This window comes from Vanacampus margaritifer, chromosome 12, assembly GCF_051991255.1.
Source record: "Vanacampus margaritifer isolate UIUO_Vmar chromosome 12, RoL_Vmar_1.0, whole genome shotgun sequence".
Classification (NCBI taxonomy): domain Eukaryota; kingdom Metazoa; phylum Chordata; class Actinopteri; order Syngnathiformes; family Syngnathidae; genus Vanacampus; species Vanacampus margaritifer.
Window position 1 is genome coordinate 21,410,222 of NC_135443.1, and position 18,170 is coordinate 21,428,391.

The 18,170-nt window shown below is 40.8% G+C and overlaps 1 protein-coding gene across 5 annotated transcripts in view; it reads right to left on the reverse strand.

Moving 5' to 3' along the window:
* Window positions 1-18,170, reverse strand: part of slc8a1b (solute carrier family 8 member 1b) — a 143,921-nt gene that overhangs the window by 108,741 nt on the left and 17,010 nt on the right. For all 5 annotated transcript variants that reach the window (XR_013296207.1, XM_077582129.1, XM_077582128.1 and 2 more), the window contains exon 4: window positions 16,090-16,880. Coding sequence is in view for 4 of the 5 variants with exons in the window: in XM_077582129.1 (XP_077438255.1) it covers window positions 16,090-16,880 (791 nt within the window). In the remaining variant the exon portion in view is untranslated. The remainder of the gene's footprint in view (window positions 1-16,089; window positions 16,881-18,170) is intronic.

The window sequence follows — 18,170 nt, forward strand, 5'->3', positions numbered from 1 at the left end:
TTTCGATTTTTATTTAAATGCATGGTGAATTTATTTCAAATTTTAAAATGTATTTATTTTAATCTATTAACTCATAAAAAATAACACAATAACTTCTCATTTTAAAAACACTAATACTTTTTTTTATGTTTAAGGTCAATTATTTTTATATCATCATATTTTCATGTTTTGACAGACAAAGACAAAAAAAGCTGCATGCCATTGCTATTCAAATGTATGTTATCATCAATTACCTTTTTGTATTATGTTCAAATGTTTGTTGTAATCAAGTTTTTTACATTAGATTTTTTTTTATTCATAATTTTAAACACATACACAGCAACAATAACCGTTATTGCAGTTATTGCAATCAAACATGGACCTCAGTGTTTGTATGTGTGAGTCACTCGATGTCCGTACTTGCTGCTGATCGTTTCCCCACAGGTGTGCTGCGAAACACTTAATGAATCACAACCAGAGCTGGTAGACGCTTTCACCCAACAGCGGGGTGGCGAACGCACACTTATTGTCCTCTGTGTGTGCGTGTTCTAACGTGAACTTACCCTTTGTGTTATTGCACATTTTCTTTGGAAAGAGTGTATTAACAAAGATGTGGTTGTTTGATTGTAACCATTCCAAATGTATTCTAACCAACGACTAACCACTGGCTCAATATTGTTTTGCATTCATGGGGACATTCGATACGGTACAGAGACGTTGCAAGTTCAAACTCTGAAAAACAGTAAGAGACCAGAACTGTACTTGCCACATATTCTAGTCACATGTCTACTATTCGGCAAACAAACACAGTGCAGCTCGGCATCTAACCAGCAGACGTCATGTTGAGCAACTTGCTTATAACAGTACAGTACTCAATAAAGGAATAACAAATAGTTATACTGTAGATAGCTATTTACAGCATTATAATTCAGAATTTTAAAATTAGTAATGTTACACTTGGCTCTATTAGTTGTTTCATAAAAAGCAGACATTACTATTAATGTTTCACTTTCTTAAAAAGAAAAGATTGATGCTATTAGATATTGTCAAATTGCACTTAATTGCTTAGTTAGCCCCTGAAAAAAAGACTAACTATTGTTGTTGTCCTGCCGGAAAAACATTAAGCTGTTATGTATTATTAATTTAACTTTTCTGCATTATTAATTAGCTAAAAATAAGACTTTTTTTAACTGTTGTGCAGTATTAGCATTTACCTTTCTTCCTTTTTTGTTACAACCCCCCCCCCCCAAAAAAAGACAAACTACTGATGTTGCACTTTACCAAAAACACAACAGTCAAACTTTAATATTTTATTAAATAACTTTCCTGACAAACTGTATAACTCTTTAAAAAGAAAAGATTACAGCTGTTATGATTTACTAAATTACGCTTGGCTGTGTCCTTCAAAATATAATACTAAAAATAAGCTACTAATGTACTTTAAAGAGAAAATATTCTGTTTTATATTATCAAATTGCACTATTTCTAATTGAGAATCATAGATTTATTGGAGAATTTACTAGTTGCACTTGGAAATTTTTCTATTTTCAAATGTGTGAAATTATTCCTTTTTCATATCGCAGAAGTTAGATTTTTTATTTTGGAGCCATACTGTCCCATCTACTGCGAATCAACCTTTAAACCCAGGTGTACGCCGCCCACAGTACGTGCGCGCTAACCTTTTAACATCATTAGGCTTCTTTCATCTGTTTAAGGACGGTTGTGCTTTCATTGTAATTTCCTCCCACTCGCTGGCAATCTGGACTAATATTAGAGACGCCCACGGTAGGGGAAAAAAAAATCCCGTTCTGATTGAAGGGAGACCAAGACGAACTGGTGCTTTAATATTTGACTAAACGCTTCGGGGGCTCGCTTGTAATATGGCGTCTTACTTTCATGCACTTGTAAAATGTGTCGGAGCCGTTGTGTAAGGCTCCCAGACGGACGTTGTATGCACTATATTGGTGGCATATGCCAAGAGACTATAAGGCAAACATTAAAATTAGATTAATTTCACGCACCACACGAGCTTTTGTACTGGAGGGGGAAAAAAACAGATGTTAGGCACCTAAAATCAGGAATTATTGAAGTCGGATAAACAATAACATGAAAATGGCATTGGTGGTGGGAAATGGCAGATAGAAATTTGATTTGAGCCATTAATGCCTTTATCACAAGTAACAAGCTTGGCAGCTAGCCGCTTGATGGGTAGCTGAAGAAGCTATCATAGAGGTCTACACCTTGTCCAACAGCACAAACTGTGACAGTAGCTAAGAGACAGTCATTTAAAATTGTTCTCAACTGCGCACAAATTGTACAACTTTTGGGGAATTTGAGCACCAATGTACAGCTGTAATCCCCAGCTGTAAGCCAGTTCCAGTCTTCACCTCTGATCCACAGCAGTTATCTGGGTCGCTAAGCGGCACAAATCAGCTTCTCCTCTGAGTTATCGGCATTTTTTTCGACATCCTTACCCGCTGTACGTCCTCATCTACAGGAAAATGCCAGATCCATGTCGAAGGAGCTGTGAATAGCCATCTTTGCTCTCTAAATGTCAAGTTCATCTACACAGCCAAGCTGCATGCAAATCATCCGACTCTTAAAGGACGGAAACCTTATCGACGTTATTACCTCAGCATGCTGATTTGTCACGAGTCTTCCGCAGCTTAGAAGAGACATAAATTAAAAAGTTGCTAATTTATTAAAGAAAAAGACAAAAAAAAAGTGTTCCTATTGTATTCCTGTAACTTATGTGTACTTAGTGTACAGTGGTGAAAAACTAGCAATATAGAGACTGGTTAGGCTAAATTATAAATCAATTAAAACACTAGATTTTCCAATAAATCAATTTTGTCTCATTAAAGTCAATTTTTGTGTAATTAAAGGAGTCACTGTGTGAAAGTGCAAATAGTTGCAACAGTATTCTATTTTTGGTGTGTAAAAGCCACATGCAAATAAATGCTATGTATGGCCTGAATGTTTGCAACTATTATAGATCTCCACGTGAAAAAGGCACACCGTTGTTAAACTATCTCACTTTGCTCATTTCTGCATATAAGGCCCAGGCAAATAAATTATGGTTTTATGGCCATGATGTGCAATTTTTTCTGGATCTCTGTGTGTAAGAGGATATTTTGTCAAAACGAAGTTATCTAGCCTTGCTATGTTCTGCCTAAAAGGCTCATGCAAGTAAATGCCGGATGTACAACTTAATTACGCTGATATCTGTGTGAAATAGGCTTCCCGTGTGAAATTGCACACAGTTGTGGCAATTTCCACTTTGCTGTATTCTGCATAAAAGGCACAGGGGGACAAACTACAGGTGTGATGTGCCAATTTCTCTGTGTGAAAGAGGCTACTGCTTGAAAACAAACAAGATTGTCCTAATATATCTCTTTGCTATGTTCTGTTTAAAAGGTGCAGGCATACGGTATGAATACTGGCTGCTTGGCTTGCATGCTATGCTCTCTGTGTGAAAGAGGCTGAAGTTACATGAATAACCTTTTTTTGTTCAGTGCTGTTTTCACAGTAAACACTTCCAGTTTTTGTGAACTTACTTTAGAAAGGGGAAGCTGTCACCAGTTGGGTTAGCTCACTGTAGCTTCTGGCCTGAGTCTATGGGATTTCCTTCTTGTTTTTTTTTTTGGGGGGGGGGGGGGTTTGCTGACTTTTCGACACACACGCACATGCCATGTCTTAGCATACAATGACTTTAACAGTCCTGTCGTGAAACTCAGGTCCAGGGTGATATTTTAGGGGTTTTGGTCCGAGTCATAGGAAACTTGGCACCGGCAGTGGACAGATCGTGTTGTTCTTGAGTGTGTGTGCTTGTGAAAGGAGCGAGGAAAGTACTCCACAATGGCTCTTGGTAAATTAGCTACATGCTATTATGTTGTTAAAGCAATGTTGGGATGAAACTGATGAAACTCAAAACATATATTTTCAAGTCATCTTTCCCCACTAAAACAAATGAAGATGCAATTAATCCATTGCAGCCTCTTTCAAAATCCAACAAAAAAATTGTTTTTTTTTTAAGGAGTATAGGCCTCTATAATATCATACTTTATAAAAACATAACTAATAACATAACTTGCATAAGTAACATAACTTAGATGCTAGTCATTATCCTGTCTATTGTGTTTTTCATTGTTTTCTTCAGGCAAAACATTTTTAGTTAGCTCTCTCTTGGCTTCACAATTGCTTGTTTTTACTCATAAATAGCTGTATGGTTTAACACCGCTAACTAGTATGTATGCACACATCGAAGATCTTAGCTTAAGTGCGATTGGTATCAAATCTCTAAGCCTGGGATTGTGCACGCTGGAGCTCCTGCAATATTAGTTTACACTGCAGCAAGCACGTGTGTGTGTGTGTGTGTTTGTGCGTTTGTGTGTGTAAGATCTATAAAGCCAGTTCCAGTCTTCACCTCTGATCCACAGCAGTTATCTGGGTCGCTAAGCAGCACAAATCAGCTTCTCCTCTGAGTTATCGGCACTTTTTTCGACATCCTTACCCGCTGTACGTCCTCATCTACAGGAAAATGCCAGATCCATGTCGAAGGAGCTGCGAATAGCCATCTTTGCTCTCTAAATGTCAAGTTCATCTACAGAGCCAAGCTGCATGCAAATCATCCGACTCTTAAAGGACGGAAACCTTATCGACTTTATTACCTCAGCATGCTGATTAGTCACGAGTCTTCCGCAGCTTAGAAGAGACATAAATTAAAAAAGTTGCTGATTTATTAAAGAAAAATACAAAAAAAAAAAGTGTTCCTATTGCTCCTAAAGTAAAAACTAGCACTTCCGGAATGCATTTGGGCAAATTGGCAAAAAAAATTTTGGGACATACCCATGAACTGTACACTTTTTAACTTAGGCGCTGTGGCTTTGTCCTAATATCATACTCCACAGTCTCCACTTGGCTGCAGTAGCCCAGTTTGCCACTGCCCTCAGTCTTCTCTTGGTTAAACAGCCACATGTATAGTCTTGCCAGAAGAAACTAAAGTTGTTGCTTATTGCACCAAGTAGAGACTGTGGAGTTTTTGCTGCATTGACGACCCCATCACTTAAGAAATTACATGAACAGAGAAGAAAATGGGTCTTGGCATTACGGCAGTTTTATCTGTGAAGAAACTAAAGGCAGCAGGAATCTGGGCCACTGCAGCCAAGTAGAAAATGTTAAGTATTATATTAAATACACCATGCTTTGACGCTAATAAATGACAGCAATGAGAGGATGAGGCTCCCTTTAAATTTATTTTCGGCATGTGGCAATTTTTAGGAAGAGACTGAGTCCAAATGGAAACCTGCCCACTGGAGCTAAGTAGAGACTGTGCAGTATTTGTCATACTTAACACACTTTGCTGTAATGCTAATTAAATGATAACAACAAAGGAGAACAAACAACAATGGAGTAGAACAACAATCTCCCCTGTATTTACTTCTCGTCATTTTATCTGAGAGGACACTAAGCGCAACAAAAACTGGCCACTGCAGCCAAGCGGCGAATACAGATTATTGGATGAATTGAACACACTACTCGTAACACTAATGAACAATAACAATAGAGGCGAACGAGGTTCTTCTTAAAATTCTTGGCAAGCAGCATTTGTTTTGTTTTTAAACAAGAGGAGACTAAGGGCAACCACTGCAGTTTAGTGGAGACTGTGGAGAATTTGTTGTATAAAACATACCAGCCATACTGCTAACAATCAACAGCAATAAAGGAGAACAAGGCTCTCCTTAATTTACAGTACTACTCTAGAGTCTCCACTTGGCTGTAGTGGCCTGTTTTTCTATGGGCATTCGGTGTCCCTTCATCTCCATCCCCCAACTCCTAATTGACGAATTAATAAATGACGGACCATGTTTTTTATAGCCCAATTACCATCATTGGCAATGTTCTGCTTGGAGTGCTCATTAGATTCCGACTGCTGACAAGGAAGTCTGAGCAAAGTGACATAAAGTGCTTGTTTTACAAAGGGAACGCTCCCTCGTGAATATTCTCCACTTTGCCAAATGCATGTAAATATAGTCCGCCACAAATGAGCGCAATCTGGAGTGTGCTTTCATCTCACTGAACAATCTGTGCTTTTATCTTATGTCACAAGGAGCACATCTGTACCCCTCTTTCTGGTCCTGTCCTTATTTGGACAACCTCCTCTCGTGTTGTTCATCGCCCACAAACTATGCATGCTATGTTGTAAACACACAATGGCCGCACAGTAGCAAGGAAACCAGGAATATGTTCAGGTGTATCAACACATTAAAAACGAGCTACTATAGCTAGTGTCCAGCAGCTGCGACTGCAGATTTTTTGTTGGTCCTGTTGGATCTCTTGTTTTAGAGAAAAAAGATTGGAGCGAGTTGAGGCGGAGGACAGAGCTGGAGCTGAAGAAGAATATAAGGAGCTTATTTTTAAGAACAAAGCGCAGTCAGTGACTCGCTCTCCAATTGCAATGAATACAAAGGCGAACAAAAGGCGTGACGTCACACTAACAGAGCTGGCAATGAACATTTATATTCAGAATTAAGGCTACATAAAACATGATCAGCATTATGTTTGTTTTAATTCAAATGGTAAAAGGTACTTCATTCAAATAGTGCTTTTCCACCTTACAAGGCCCTCAAAGCGCATTACATTCAACTGCACATTCACCTACTGATGACGCAGCCCACAAATGTTTTTTTTAATCCTAAACAGAACACCAAGCCACTACCTCTTTACCCTAACCCTAACCACTTTAATCCTAAATTACGTCAAACCCTAAAATTGTATCCTAACATCACAATGAACCGCCTAATTTAGACCCCATCCATAACTCACTCCAACCACTATGCCCGTCCCCTATTCCTAACTTCTAACTCCAAATCCTTAAACCTAACCTATAATCATAACCCTAACAATGACTCACTCTAACCCCTAGCCTTTATCGCTAACTCCTCTAAACCTACCCTACTCCTACCCCTAATTCTAACCATAACACTGACTTGGAAAATGGAATCCCTGACCCTTACCCCTAATCCTAGTTCTAACCATTATCAGAACCCATAATCCTAATTGCTAATTCTAACTGTAAACCCAACTCCAAGGCCCCATTAATCCTAACCTCTCATTTTAACCCCTAATCCTAGCCCATTTGTTAATCTTTTTTTATTATTATACCTAACCCTTATTCTCAGGGCATAATCCGTTGCAAAGACGTTTGCCAGACTTCACCAACAGTTTTAAAAGTCGCAAACCATTTTACTTGTCGCCAAGAAATTTGGAAAAAACATTAAAACTGTTGGTGAACATCTGGCAATGTTTTAGCAACGGTTTATGACCTTGAACGAACCCTCACAAAAAACAACATTCGCTACATGTGCATACCTTCGCGAGCCTTCACTGCTCCGTGAGATTCGGTCTTAATCATCATCGTAATCCCTATTTACTGTTCTGTAGTGTTCAATGAATGGTTGAAAAGTGCATTGGCAACTGTTGCTGTCATTTCTCACATGTGAGGGCATTAAAAATAAACAATAAAAAACAAAAAAATTATGAACTGCAGTCGTTGAGAACACGTTAGTCCCCTTTTGGGTAGCTCTAACTGCATCACATCCAAAGCAGTTTAAAAAATAGCTACACAAAATCCATCCATCCATTCATTTTCTTTACCGCTTATTCCTCACAAGGGTCCCGTTGGTACTGGAGACTATCCCAGCCGGCTTCGGGCAGTAGGCAGGGTACACCCTGAACTAGTTGCCATCCAATCGCAGACAAAATACAGTGTAGAATAAAAAAACATAATAATACCACATTGTTGTCAGTGAGTGGTTTTCGCTCCCACGCTTGTTAGTCTTTTCTGCTCTGCATTCATCCTTTTCTGTCTCTCTGCATTGATTACTCTGTCGCACCTCTTCTTGCAACCCTTTTTTCCCCCTCCATAGATTTCACAGAGGCCCTCCTCGGTGCCAGTGCAGTACAATAAGCAGCATGGAATAAGAGCGAGGAAGAGAGGCTCAGCAGTGTGAAAATGCTCGCAATTTCTTACTACAAGTTGACCGCACAATGCTGCCGCTATTAGCACCGTTACCCGCGGCAACGCTGCGCTAAAAGACGGCATGCAGCAGGATGGTAAAAAAAACACATCACACAAGATGTATTCATTTAGACTAGTTGAGTAAGTGAAGTGAAGACCAACATCCAGAATAAAAGAATACCATTAGTGCTAGACTTTTACTTACACTTTGATAAGTTGTGTTTAGAGTAAAAACTGGTTTTACCAGAGTTGGAACGGAGTTAGGACAGGTCTGTGAAGTTTACTACTTCACATTCACTTTTCACGCCCAGTTGTGTAGAAAGTATTTGTTTCTGACATCATGGAGTGTCTTGATTGAGGGATGTTGTGTCATATTGGTGGTATTATTCCACTTCAACGATTTCTGTGTGGAGGGCACCAGCAGAAGTCTAATGTTATGACTCGGGTGTGCGAATTGCTATATACGAGCCTTGGAAATCGCCTAAAATGCCTGCTTCTAATCAAAACGACTTTTTCATGTGTCTTGTTGTGACTGACGCCGACCTAATTGGTGAAACTGGACCTGGGGGCAATTTTTTTTCTAAAATTCCAGTGTGTGCCACTGATAGGCTTTTAAGGAGGTTTAACTGACTAGACTCGATACACACGCTTGCAAATATTTGCAAGTTTTGTCTTGTCAAAAATACTTGAGAAAAACGATACCATCTGAATTTAAGCCACTAAAACAATTGTTTAACTTTGACGTCATTAAATTCTAGCAAGTTGGACCAAGTGATGAAATCTGCACAATGGAAACTTTCACACACTTTCAAGTGTGACAATAGATTCTAATTTACTTCCTAGAGTCTACGCAGACGTCTTATATTAACATAGGATTCCCTACATGATGATGATGATGATGAACTTGCCAATCCCTGCGCTAACCCGCAACATTTGACAGCCACTGTAGTGCCCCAGTGACCAAAATAAAAAGGGACAAAAGAGTGAGATTGGTTCCCAGCAGTTGCAGCCCCCCAAAAAATAAACATTAGGGTGACACAATTAGGCTTGACTTTGTCATCCATTAAAGCCGCATAGCCCAAACAGGCGAGCTAACCAGGGAATTCCACCAGCTTTTTATTACTTTGTTTAAAGTTGTACAAGGGTGCTATCACTTTGAATTCAGTGCTCTAATCCAGGGGTGGCCAAACACGGCTTGTCCCAACATTTGATCTGGACCCGGGACAATTATAAAAACAAAAGGGGAAAAGCTGAATGGAGGATGTGGTATAATAAGCCTAATAGTATTAACACAACACAGTGGTACTTGGAGAACTAATTGTTTTTAAGTATCTATGTATAGCTGAGTCAAGATGGTGTAACAAACTCATAAATGACTATTTGACAAGTTTTGGGATTTCTAATGTCTAATGCATGTTCCCTCCATGCTTTATTTTTTAAGTTGTAATTTTTATTGTTATGTTATTTTATTTTGGTGCACTTCCGGCAGTTCAGGAAGTATTTATGTATTTATGTGATTTTTTTTTTTTTACTTGTAAAATGATTTTTTGGTGTTATTTTCCATTGAAGTTAAGCTAATGATAGCTTCTCATTAGTGGTTGTTTAATGCTACTTGCTTTCTGTTTTGGATAACTTTTTCATATCTATGACCGAAAGTTGTTTTGAAGGTGTATTTGACAACTTTAAGGACATTTATGTTAATTATATGTTTGTTTATGGTATAGCTCTTACGTTGTGTCAAAAAACTTCATGGAACACCAGTATACTTCACCATTGTGTGGCTGGGTTTGCTACAGATGGCTAATAGGAAAGTAGTAATTAGCATTTTTATAGGTACCGTAGCTAAGGGGCGAAATGCATGCCAGTGTCCTTCACTTTTCAGTGCTTGTGCAAAAAAATTCTCTAAGCAATAACAAAAAATCTTTACTATTGCTTTAAAATCCTCAAAATAAGTGCACACATACCCACATACAGTACGCACACTTGTGTAGCTGGTGAACATGCGTCTCAAAAGACCAGTCTGTGCTGCTTACTGGAGTGTAAAGTCACAGTGTGTGCGTGTGTGTGTGTGTGTGTGTGTGTGTGTGTGCGTGTGTGTGTGTGTGTGTGTGTGCGTGTGTGTGTGTGTGTGTGTGTGTAGGAGGTAGCCTCATTTGAATCCGCACCTCGTTTCTCCTGCCTGTTTATGGAAATTGCATAAATGGCGTGGAGGAATGTGTGTGTCTAGAATCAAGTGCATTTTTTTAGCTCACGAGGTCAAAAATTCACTGTATGCAATTATTAGCGTGGAGCTATTAGAGATGTCATTAACCAACAAGCTGGCAGTCCTCATCAGGGTGTCTAATTTCGAAAAGAATCGCTGAGCCACTTCCAATACCAATTCCATCCGGACCAGGTTTTATAGAAATAGAAGCTGAAGTGTGCCGCAAGGTGCTCTCGGTAAAAAGCTTCCATCAGGAAATGCCAGGTGTGGTAGTAAGGCTGCAGCGTGAAGATTACACGTTCACTTCAAGATGTCCACTTAAAGCCGGTCAAAACGGGCAATAAGATGTATGAGGAATCCATTTTCTACAGCGCTTGCCCTCATTTGGGTTGCTTTTGGGTGAGCTGCGGCCAATCCCAGCTAACTTTGTGCGAGAGGCAGGATACACACTGGACTGGTCGCCAATCAGTATACATGCATATTAGGGGTCTGCATCTCTCCAATATGGTCCTCTCTCCTACAGTACTCAGCGACTTTCCATAAAAGTGCAAAGGGGAGGTCGATAAAGTCAAGCTCCCTTGCCCCATCCATCTATTATTCACCCTGTCTCACACACTCAATTGAAACCAACGCCCTGACTCCCACTTATTTTATCATAGCAAGCAAATCAGATTAAAGTCAGACTGAAGGTATTTCTATTCAAGTCGGCTTTTGTTTAGAATAGCCCAGGTTTATTTTTTATTTACGTGTCCCCGTACTTTTCCTGGGAGCGATGAAGTAGAATTGATGCCACGTAAAGGCCGTGGCTGCTGGAGACACTGCGCGTACATGCCGTACATACTCACCTCGCCCTGTACACAATAGCACCAGGGAGTTGGAGAGAATGACAACATACTAAAGTGCTTAATGAAGGTATTTTAATTGCTGTGTAAGGACTTTGCTGGCACTTTTAACAGACATGCCAACATTGGCCACGTGGGAGTAAATAAGGCAGTTGAAAAAGAACTAACAAACTTTGGCCCACTGAGACCATAGACGTTTGTTCCTTGTTTAGTATTGCCATAGTCATTCATGATATTGGCCACCTTGCACAATGGAAATAAACAGCCACTAAAAACAACTTTTAAAAAAATATCTGCAAAGACACTCAGTGACACCCTGGCAAAGTAAATGTGTTAAATTTTTCAAATTTTCCTTCCATTTTATTTATGATTGATGACACTCATTTTACACAACAAAAATAAACAGAAGCAAATGATTTTTTTGGGTCACGAGCAGAGCAAAGTAGACATGTCAGAAATTTACTATACTGAGACCATTCCTTGGTCGGTATTAATTTATTAATATCCACCAACTTTTACAATAGCAATAAACAGAACTACTAGAAATAATTTTAAAAAAGTCAGAAATGTTGCAGTAGCTCATCTGTAAGACTGTGGAATCATGAGAAACAGTGCAAGCAGGGGTCTTAAACAGATAATCACCGAGACAACACTCCAATCATGGACCGGTCAAAATGCTCATAGGCGTTCTGCGTGTTGGCCATGAAGCAGCGAATGGTCGTCATGGCGAAAAGGTCCATCGGTTAAAAGCTATGAACTTTATTGCAGTCTAATAAAGCCCTGACGGGCGAGAGAGGGTGGGGGTTTTACCGCAAACGCTGATTTACGACGCTGGCTCTCCCACCATGCAACATAGGATGCCTGAATGGGCATTCAAAGAAAGCAAATGTTTTATGGCAAAAAACAACAACACAAACACGTTTTCTCTTTACTGTTGACACTTATAAATGTCAGCTTCTGTGTGTGTTGAAGACATTTAACATTTTATATGCATATTTTTACTGTTTATGAATCTACTTATAGTATATAGATGCCATATAACTGTGATAATGTTTGTGTGAAATATATTGGACATATAACTGTATTGTAATGAATAACACTTTTCACTCCCTTCCAGCTGGTGAGATGGGAATGCACATGGGAGGCATGTTCTCAAGTTCTCAAGTTGATAACACTGTGGGTCTGAGGGAGTCTAGGTCGCATACCTGTCTAATCATATATTTCCGGCTTTGGACGAAACTGGAGTAAACATGTCAGTAAATCTCTTGTCTGTCTATTGTAATTGCTAACCCTTTGTCCAGCCTCAGAGGAGGAGTATGCTTTTTTCATCTATAAAGCGACTGTGTGTTTTGAGATGGACACACTCGAGGCTTAACATCACTTTTGAATGTAAGCATGTCTTGTGTCTTTTAGGAGCTCCTAAAATAAATCTTTTGCAAAAGAAGCTTCTTCATCAGATCTCATTTTTCAATTATTTTTGAACACGCAAAGATTACACTTAATATAGTAATCAAATAATACCTTCAGTGTCCAGGCTCAAATGAAGCTTTCAGAAAAATACAATATAATAATCTTTCCCGGTTCAGGATGGAGTAAATCCCATTATAATCAGGCAGTTTCAGTTTGTGTGTCAATTGCACAAGTTAGCGCAACAGTGACACCAGTGCCTTGCAATTTGGTCAATTAGAAATAATCCACAGTCAGACAAAAACAAAGTCCACAGGATGCTTGGTCACTCATGGGCATTAGCAAGCACAATGTGCGTCTTATGATTGATGAGGTTGCTCCACTCACTAGTTGTTTATTATGCGCAATGGGAAAAAAACCTGAATGAATAGAAATAGTCCATAAAGTCAAAACAAATTCCAGTAGATGTCACACACGAGCATGTGCGCATACATTGTAGCGTAAGTTGCATGTGAATCATGAAATCATACTTCTAACTAATTCTTGCACAATAGAAATCAACAGAACGACTACAAATAATCCAAAATCATAAAAATCCACATCACGATTTCATGACCGCCACCTTGCACAATAGAAATAAATATAATGACTAGAAATGATCCATACAGTCAAAAAGTCCTGGAAACACATGCGTGCGTGTATGTAAATGTGTCATATAATTATGGCAATGCGATTCTTTGCTAATTATTCATGATTACCACCAACTTGGACAAATGAAATAAACAGAGTGTTGGAAAAATTGTACAATTAGTTATCACATGAATAAGCACTTTACTATTTGCTGCAATGAAGAATTGCTTCTGCTCTCAATAAAAAATGCTTTGCTCTGCTCCTACATAGCATATTAAGGTAGATCGTATCTAACAGCTGATTAACAGGAGATGACTCATGATGACGACAAGAACATCCAACCCAGCGGAATGAATTGAGCCAGTCCGCTAAGATCCCCTGTTATCTGTTAAGAAATGATTGCAAACTTGACCACATGTACTCAGCACTTACATGCACACACACATAGGCAAACAAGTACACTGTGTTCCAACTATGCTGCCTCCCCACGCACCCTCCTGTAGAGTTGGAACACCCATGTAACCAGGGACTGATCTAAAGAAATAAAATTAGAGTGCTCGGCAGAATGTCCTTCAGAGCGGTAGGAGGTTGTAACTGAGGCACACCTCTGCCCGTTCTCCTCGCTAGCTTGTGAAAAGGTACAAGGTGTCTTCTCTCCTTCATTGTATTGTGTTTTTTTATAAATGTTAGCTTATTGAACCTGACACAGAGCAACTAGAAATCATCAACAGAGTCAAAAAGGCCACTGCAGCCTCAGTCATATGCACACACAACATACTGTAGATGTATCTTACAATTACTGTAATATGATCGTTCTTTGCCATTTATGATGACCACCAGCTTGCACAATAGAAATATACAAAATGACTTTTTGTTAGATGTAAAGCATCCAGAGTCAGACTGTTAATGATTGCCCCTGCAACGCTTCCCGCACGGGTCATCTGGAATACGGCGGTCAGCCTTTGGTGTGCGTCAAGTTGACAAGCTTATTGATCGGCTGCGCTGTTCTCAGGGCAATCTGCGCCGTGTGATTTATCATTAAATGCTTCTGCTTTTAATTCCTTGCTGCTTAAGATTCCAGCAACAATTAAACCACTTTTCCAACATCTTTACCACCGTGCCACGCAGCGGACGGAACCTGCTGAGCGTGCAGAGCGGGAGGGAGGCTGGTGATCGATAGCAACCCTGAGCAGATTAAAACAGCGGCCCAGTGGATTCCGAAAAGCACTGATGGGTGTAAGTCACATACAGTATGTGAGTCACAAGTCTCAAGTCTTGACCTTCAAGTTTCAAGGAAGTCAGAAGTTACTGTGGCAAAAATCAAGGGCGTCAAGTTGACTCTAAACTAAATGTAATGTCCTTACTCGGGGTAAGCAAGACAAGTCAAGTCATACTCTATTGCTCAGTCACAATATGAATGAATGAATGAATGAATGAATGAATGATTTTGAGTCTTTGGTCCTCGATCCCAGTGGATTTCACCAACCTCATTGTTTTGTCCCACTATTACGCAGGTCCCATCCCGGCGACCCATATTTTGCTACGTGTCTGTAAATCACACACTTGCCATAGTGATTCATACGATAAACCAATTAAAAGGGAATTTACCTGTTAAAGTAACGGTGCGAACACAAGATGTCGCTGTAGCATAGAATGCAGCCAAATCACATGCAGTTAGAAGCATGTTCACTAAGGTGGCTCAGAGAGACCACACTCCGCAAACCTACCACTAATTCTTGAGCAAACAAGCATCTCAGTGAGCGACGGCGACTTGGCAGCAGGTGAGAAGCCCGGTGAGCGACACCGAAAACTGAACGAGCCGGATTTAGCCGGAGCAGCTAACAAGAGTGGCTAGTGGGAGAACAACCACCTGCTGGCCCCAGCTGTGGAAGGTATGCGGCGATCTAAGTTGTTCTTTGAGCATCCGTAGCAGGAAGATGGTGGCAAAGCATGTCAGCCTTTTGTAAGGTGAGACTCAAGCCATGTATTATTATTAGTGATTTTTAGACCTATGATTATGTAAATTTATTTACTTTGATGTGATATAGCACATATTTTTTTTTGCATATTATTGAAATCAATAGTGGGGGGGTTTTAATAGTATTATTATTAGTTCACCGCTAGATGGCACCAAAGATTGCACACTGTGGCTTTAAATGGCTTTCTATTTACTTCTAAATTCACGTTTGTGTTCTCATACACATTCACATCAAATCAGAGGCAGGACGGACTTACGTAGTAGGCGGTGACCGGAACTACAACTACTTAGCGGTATATTTCCAATGTTACAATGCATAACCGGCGCGAGGTAAACGGCACAGCCATCTTCCAATAGCTGTTGGGACCGAGCAAAAACGGGTTGGATAATGGTGAGTGCACTGTATTGCATTGTTTAGCACTGATGCATTGTTTAGCACTGTTGAAGGGTCAACCAAGATAGCAATTAGAATTGTTGAGTTGAGTGAACCATCACTGTGACCACATCGAACCTCGCTTTCTTGTCAACAACACAAATTAATGTGGTTACTCACAAAGTCTCGTTTTTTCAATTAACGGCGGAAAGTCCACCGGTGGCTGAGGCCTTCCTTGGCCACACTACGGTACCATAATTTTACTTTCACTTCAATTGAGCGGCTTGCTAGCAACACAAAGCAACAACAACAGCAAAAATCAACCAAGCGCCAATTCATAACTTGGGATACTTTCAGTTGGGGCACTCTTAAGTCAAGGTTCCACTCTTTTCGTACTGTGTTCCTTTCCACCCTTGGCCCAAAGCCCTAAAACTACCAACTCAAGTCAGACTCCAGTTAGCTATGTGACACAAAGCCCCATCTCTGCCCCCAGCAGACCAAAACAGCATCCTGATGGAAACCAAAGCACAAAGGAGAGTGGACAGATTGATATAAATAAGGAAGGTCGGTCGGTGTCAGAGTTTAGCGAACCATCGTTGTGACCACATCGCACCTCGCTTCCTCATCAATAGCATACACAATAGTGTGCTTACTCACAAGATCTCGTCGTTCTGGAACTCCAGCACACCAACCGCATCCTCAAAATCCTCGCCGCCGCCCCGCGCCGTCCCCTCCACTGTCTTGTAGGGCAGCGTGACCACGCCGCGGGCGCCCGACGTCCTCAGCACTTTCACCTCCATGGTGCCCACGCTCTCACTTACATGGAACACGGGTTCCTCGAACGTGAAGATGCCGGCGTGGTCGTCGTCGAAGATGGTGACGGTGGCCGTGGCCGGCAGGCCCAGGCAGGCCACCGAGTCCACGTGGTTGGCCGACTCGTCCTCCGTGGGCTCCTCGCCTTCTGAGGTCAAGACTTTCACGTTGGACAGGTGGATGAGGAAGTTCTCGTCCTCCTCGAAGATGTCATCGTCGATGATTCCCACGCGGATCTCCTTGACCGTCTCGCCGGGTTTGAACACCACCACGCCCTCGGTGAACTCGTAGTCGGAGCCGGCGTTGGCCGTGCCGTCCTCTGTCCGGTACTCCACGGAAATGGTTTTGGCCAGGTCGCCGCCGCGCCGCATGACGTTAACTGCCACCGTGCCGCAGTTCTCCAGGCACTGGTAGCTGGGGGGTTCGAAGAACAGCTTGGAGATGGGGTCATTATCGCCAGCGTCGGAGCGCACCTCGTGCATGCTGACGGCCTTGCGCGCCTGGTCGGCGGCGTGTTTTTTCAAGATGTTGCCTGCGCCCGTCATCAGTCGGGTGGCCTGGCAGCGGTAGAAAGCGCGACTTTTCTGCTGCTGGCTCAAGACCTGGTAATTTGCCAGCTCTATTAGCTGCTCCACCTGGATACACACAACGAGACGTCTTTTATTATTTTTGGAGGCTTTGGATTTTTGGGCTAGAGTCATCACGACTCCACGAGTCTTCAGTTAAGCTAAGATGCAAGAGCATGGAAGATGAGAAGAAGCAGGACAACTCAGAAGCCATGGGAGAAATTTGCAAACCTTCACCAAGAAATCAAATGCATGATGCTTATCAGAAGTTAACGTTTATCTTAGCATCCAAGGAATCTCAATGAAGTTGCTTCGATTTCGGGTTTGATATGATAGCGTTTCAGTCAGTGTAGTCGGCATTGTGATGATGTATTAATTCGGCATAATTCTGAAGGGCTTTCTCACAGACACATCATGAAATACTAGGGTGACAACAAAAAACGTACTTGGTTGTTTAATTTCACACTTGATTAGTGAGCAGGCACTCCAGAGACGCTATTAAAAAGTCAATTTTCTAAAATATGTAGCCTGTAAGATACGCCACACGATACATTGTGCTTTCTAAAGCAGTATTGTATGGCTTAAAAAGTTTGCGAAAGGCTGTTCTGCAAAAAGATAAGATCATTCAGATTCTTCCCTTCCCGCCGTCCTTGTATTCCACTCTGGCATGTCAAGCCAGATCATAAAAGTATCTGGTATAGCAAAGGTATTATGTCAGCAGATAAGATCTAAAACAGAGCTAGTGATCTTAAATCATCCCGAGAAGACGACCTCACGAATGCACTTGTACTGGAAACAAGACTATCTTGGGACACGGATGAGCTCTAAAAGAAGAACGCGGCCGGAGTAAGGAAGACACCATAAAGCTGAGGAGCTGAAAACTCAAAATAATACATCGGACGCTCAGCTAAGAAAGGCGTGTAATTCCTCACAAAACCTTGCATGATCTGTTTATGGTGTTATTCTTAGTGTCGGAATGTCGGAATTCATCAACGCGGCTTAGCGTTACCGCTTGTTCATTCGTACAAGTTGATTGCGACTCTTATTCAGGCGGACAAGCTTGGAAACTGAAAGGTGGCAAACTTTGTGGTTATTTTTTTCTTCTGAATATAATTCTAATTTTGAAACATCCCAGAAATTTTCAAATTTAATGCTAAATGCTAACATTTATAACCAAAGAAGTTTCTGATAGGTCTGACTTTACATATCGTTAACACACTGAATTTCCAAAAATACTCCATTGTCAAGCAATATACAGAAGCACTGTCAATGTCAAGGTAAGCAGAGCCGTAGTGCTAGCATTGATTATCATAAGCTTACCATGTTACTAGTGATTAGCCGCTCATAGTGCTGTTTGTG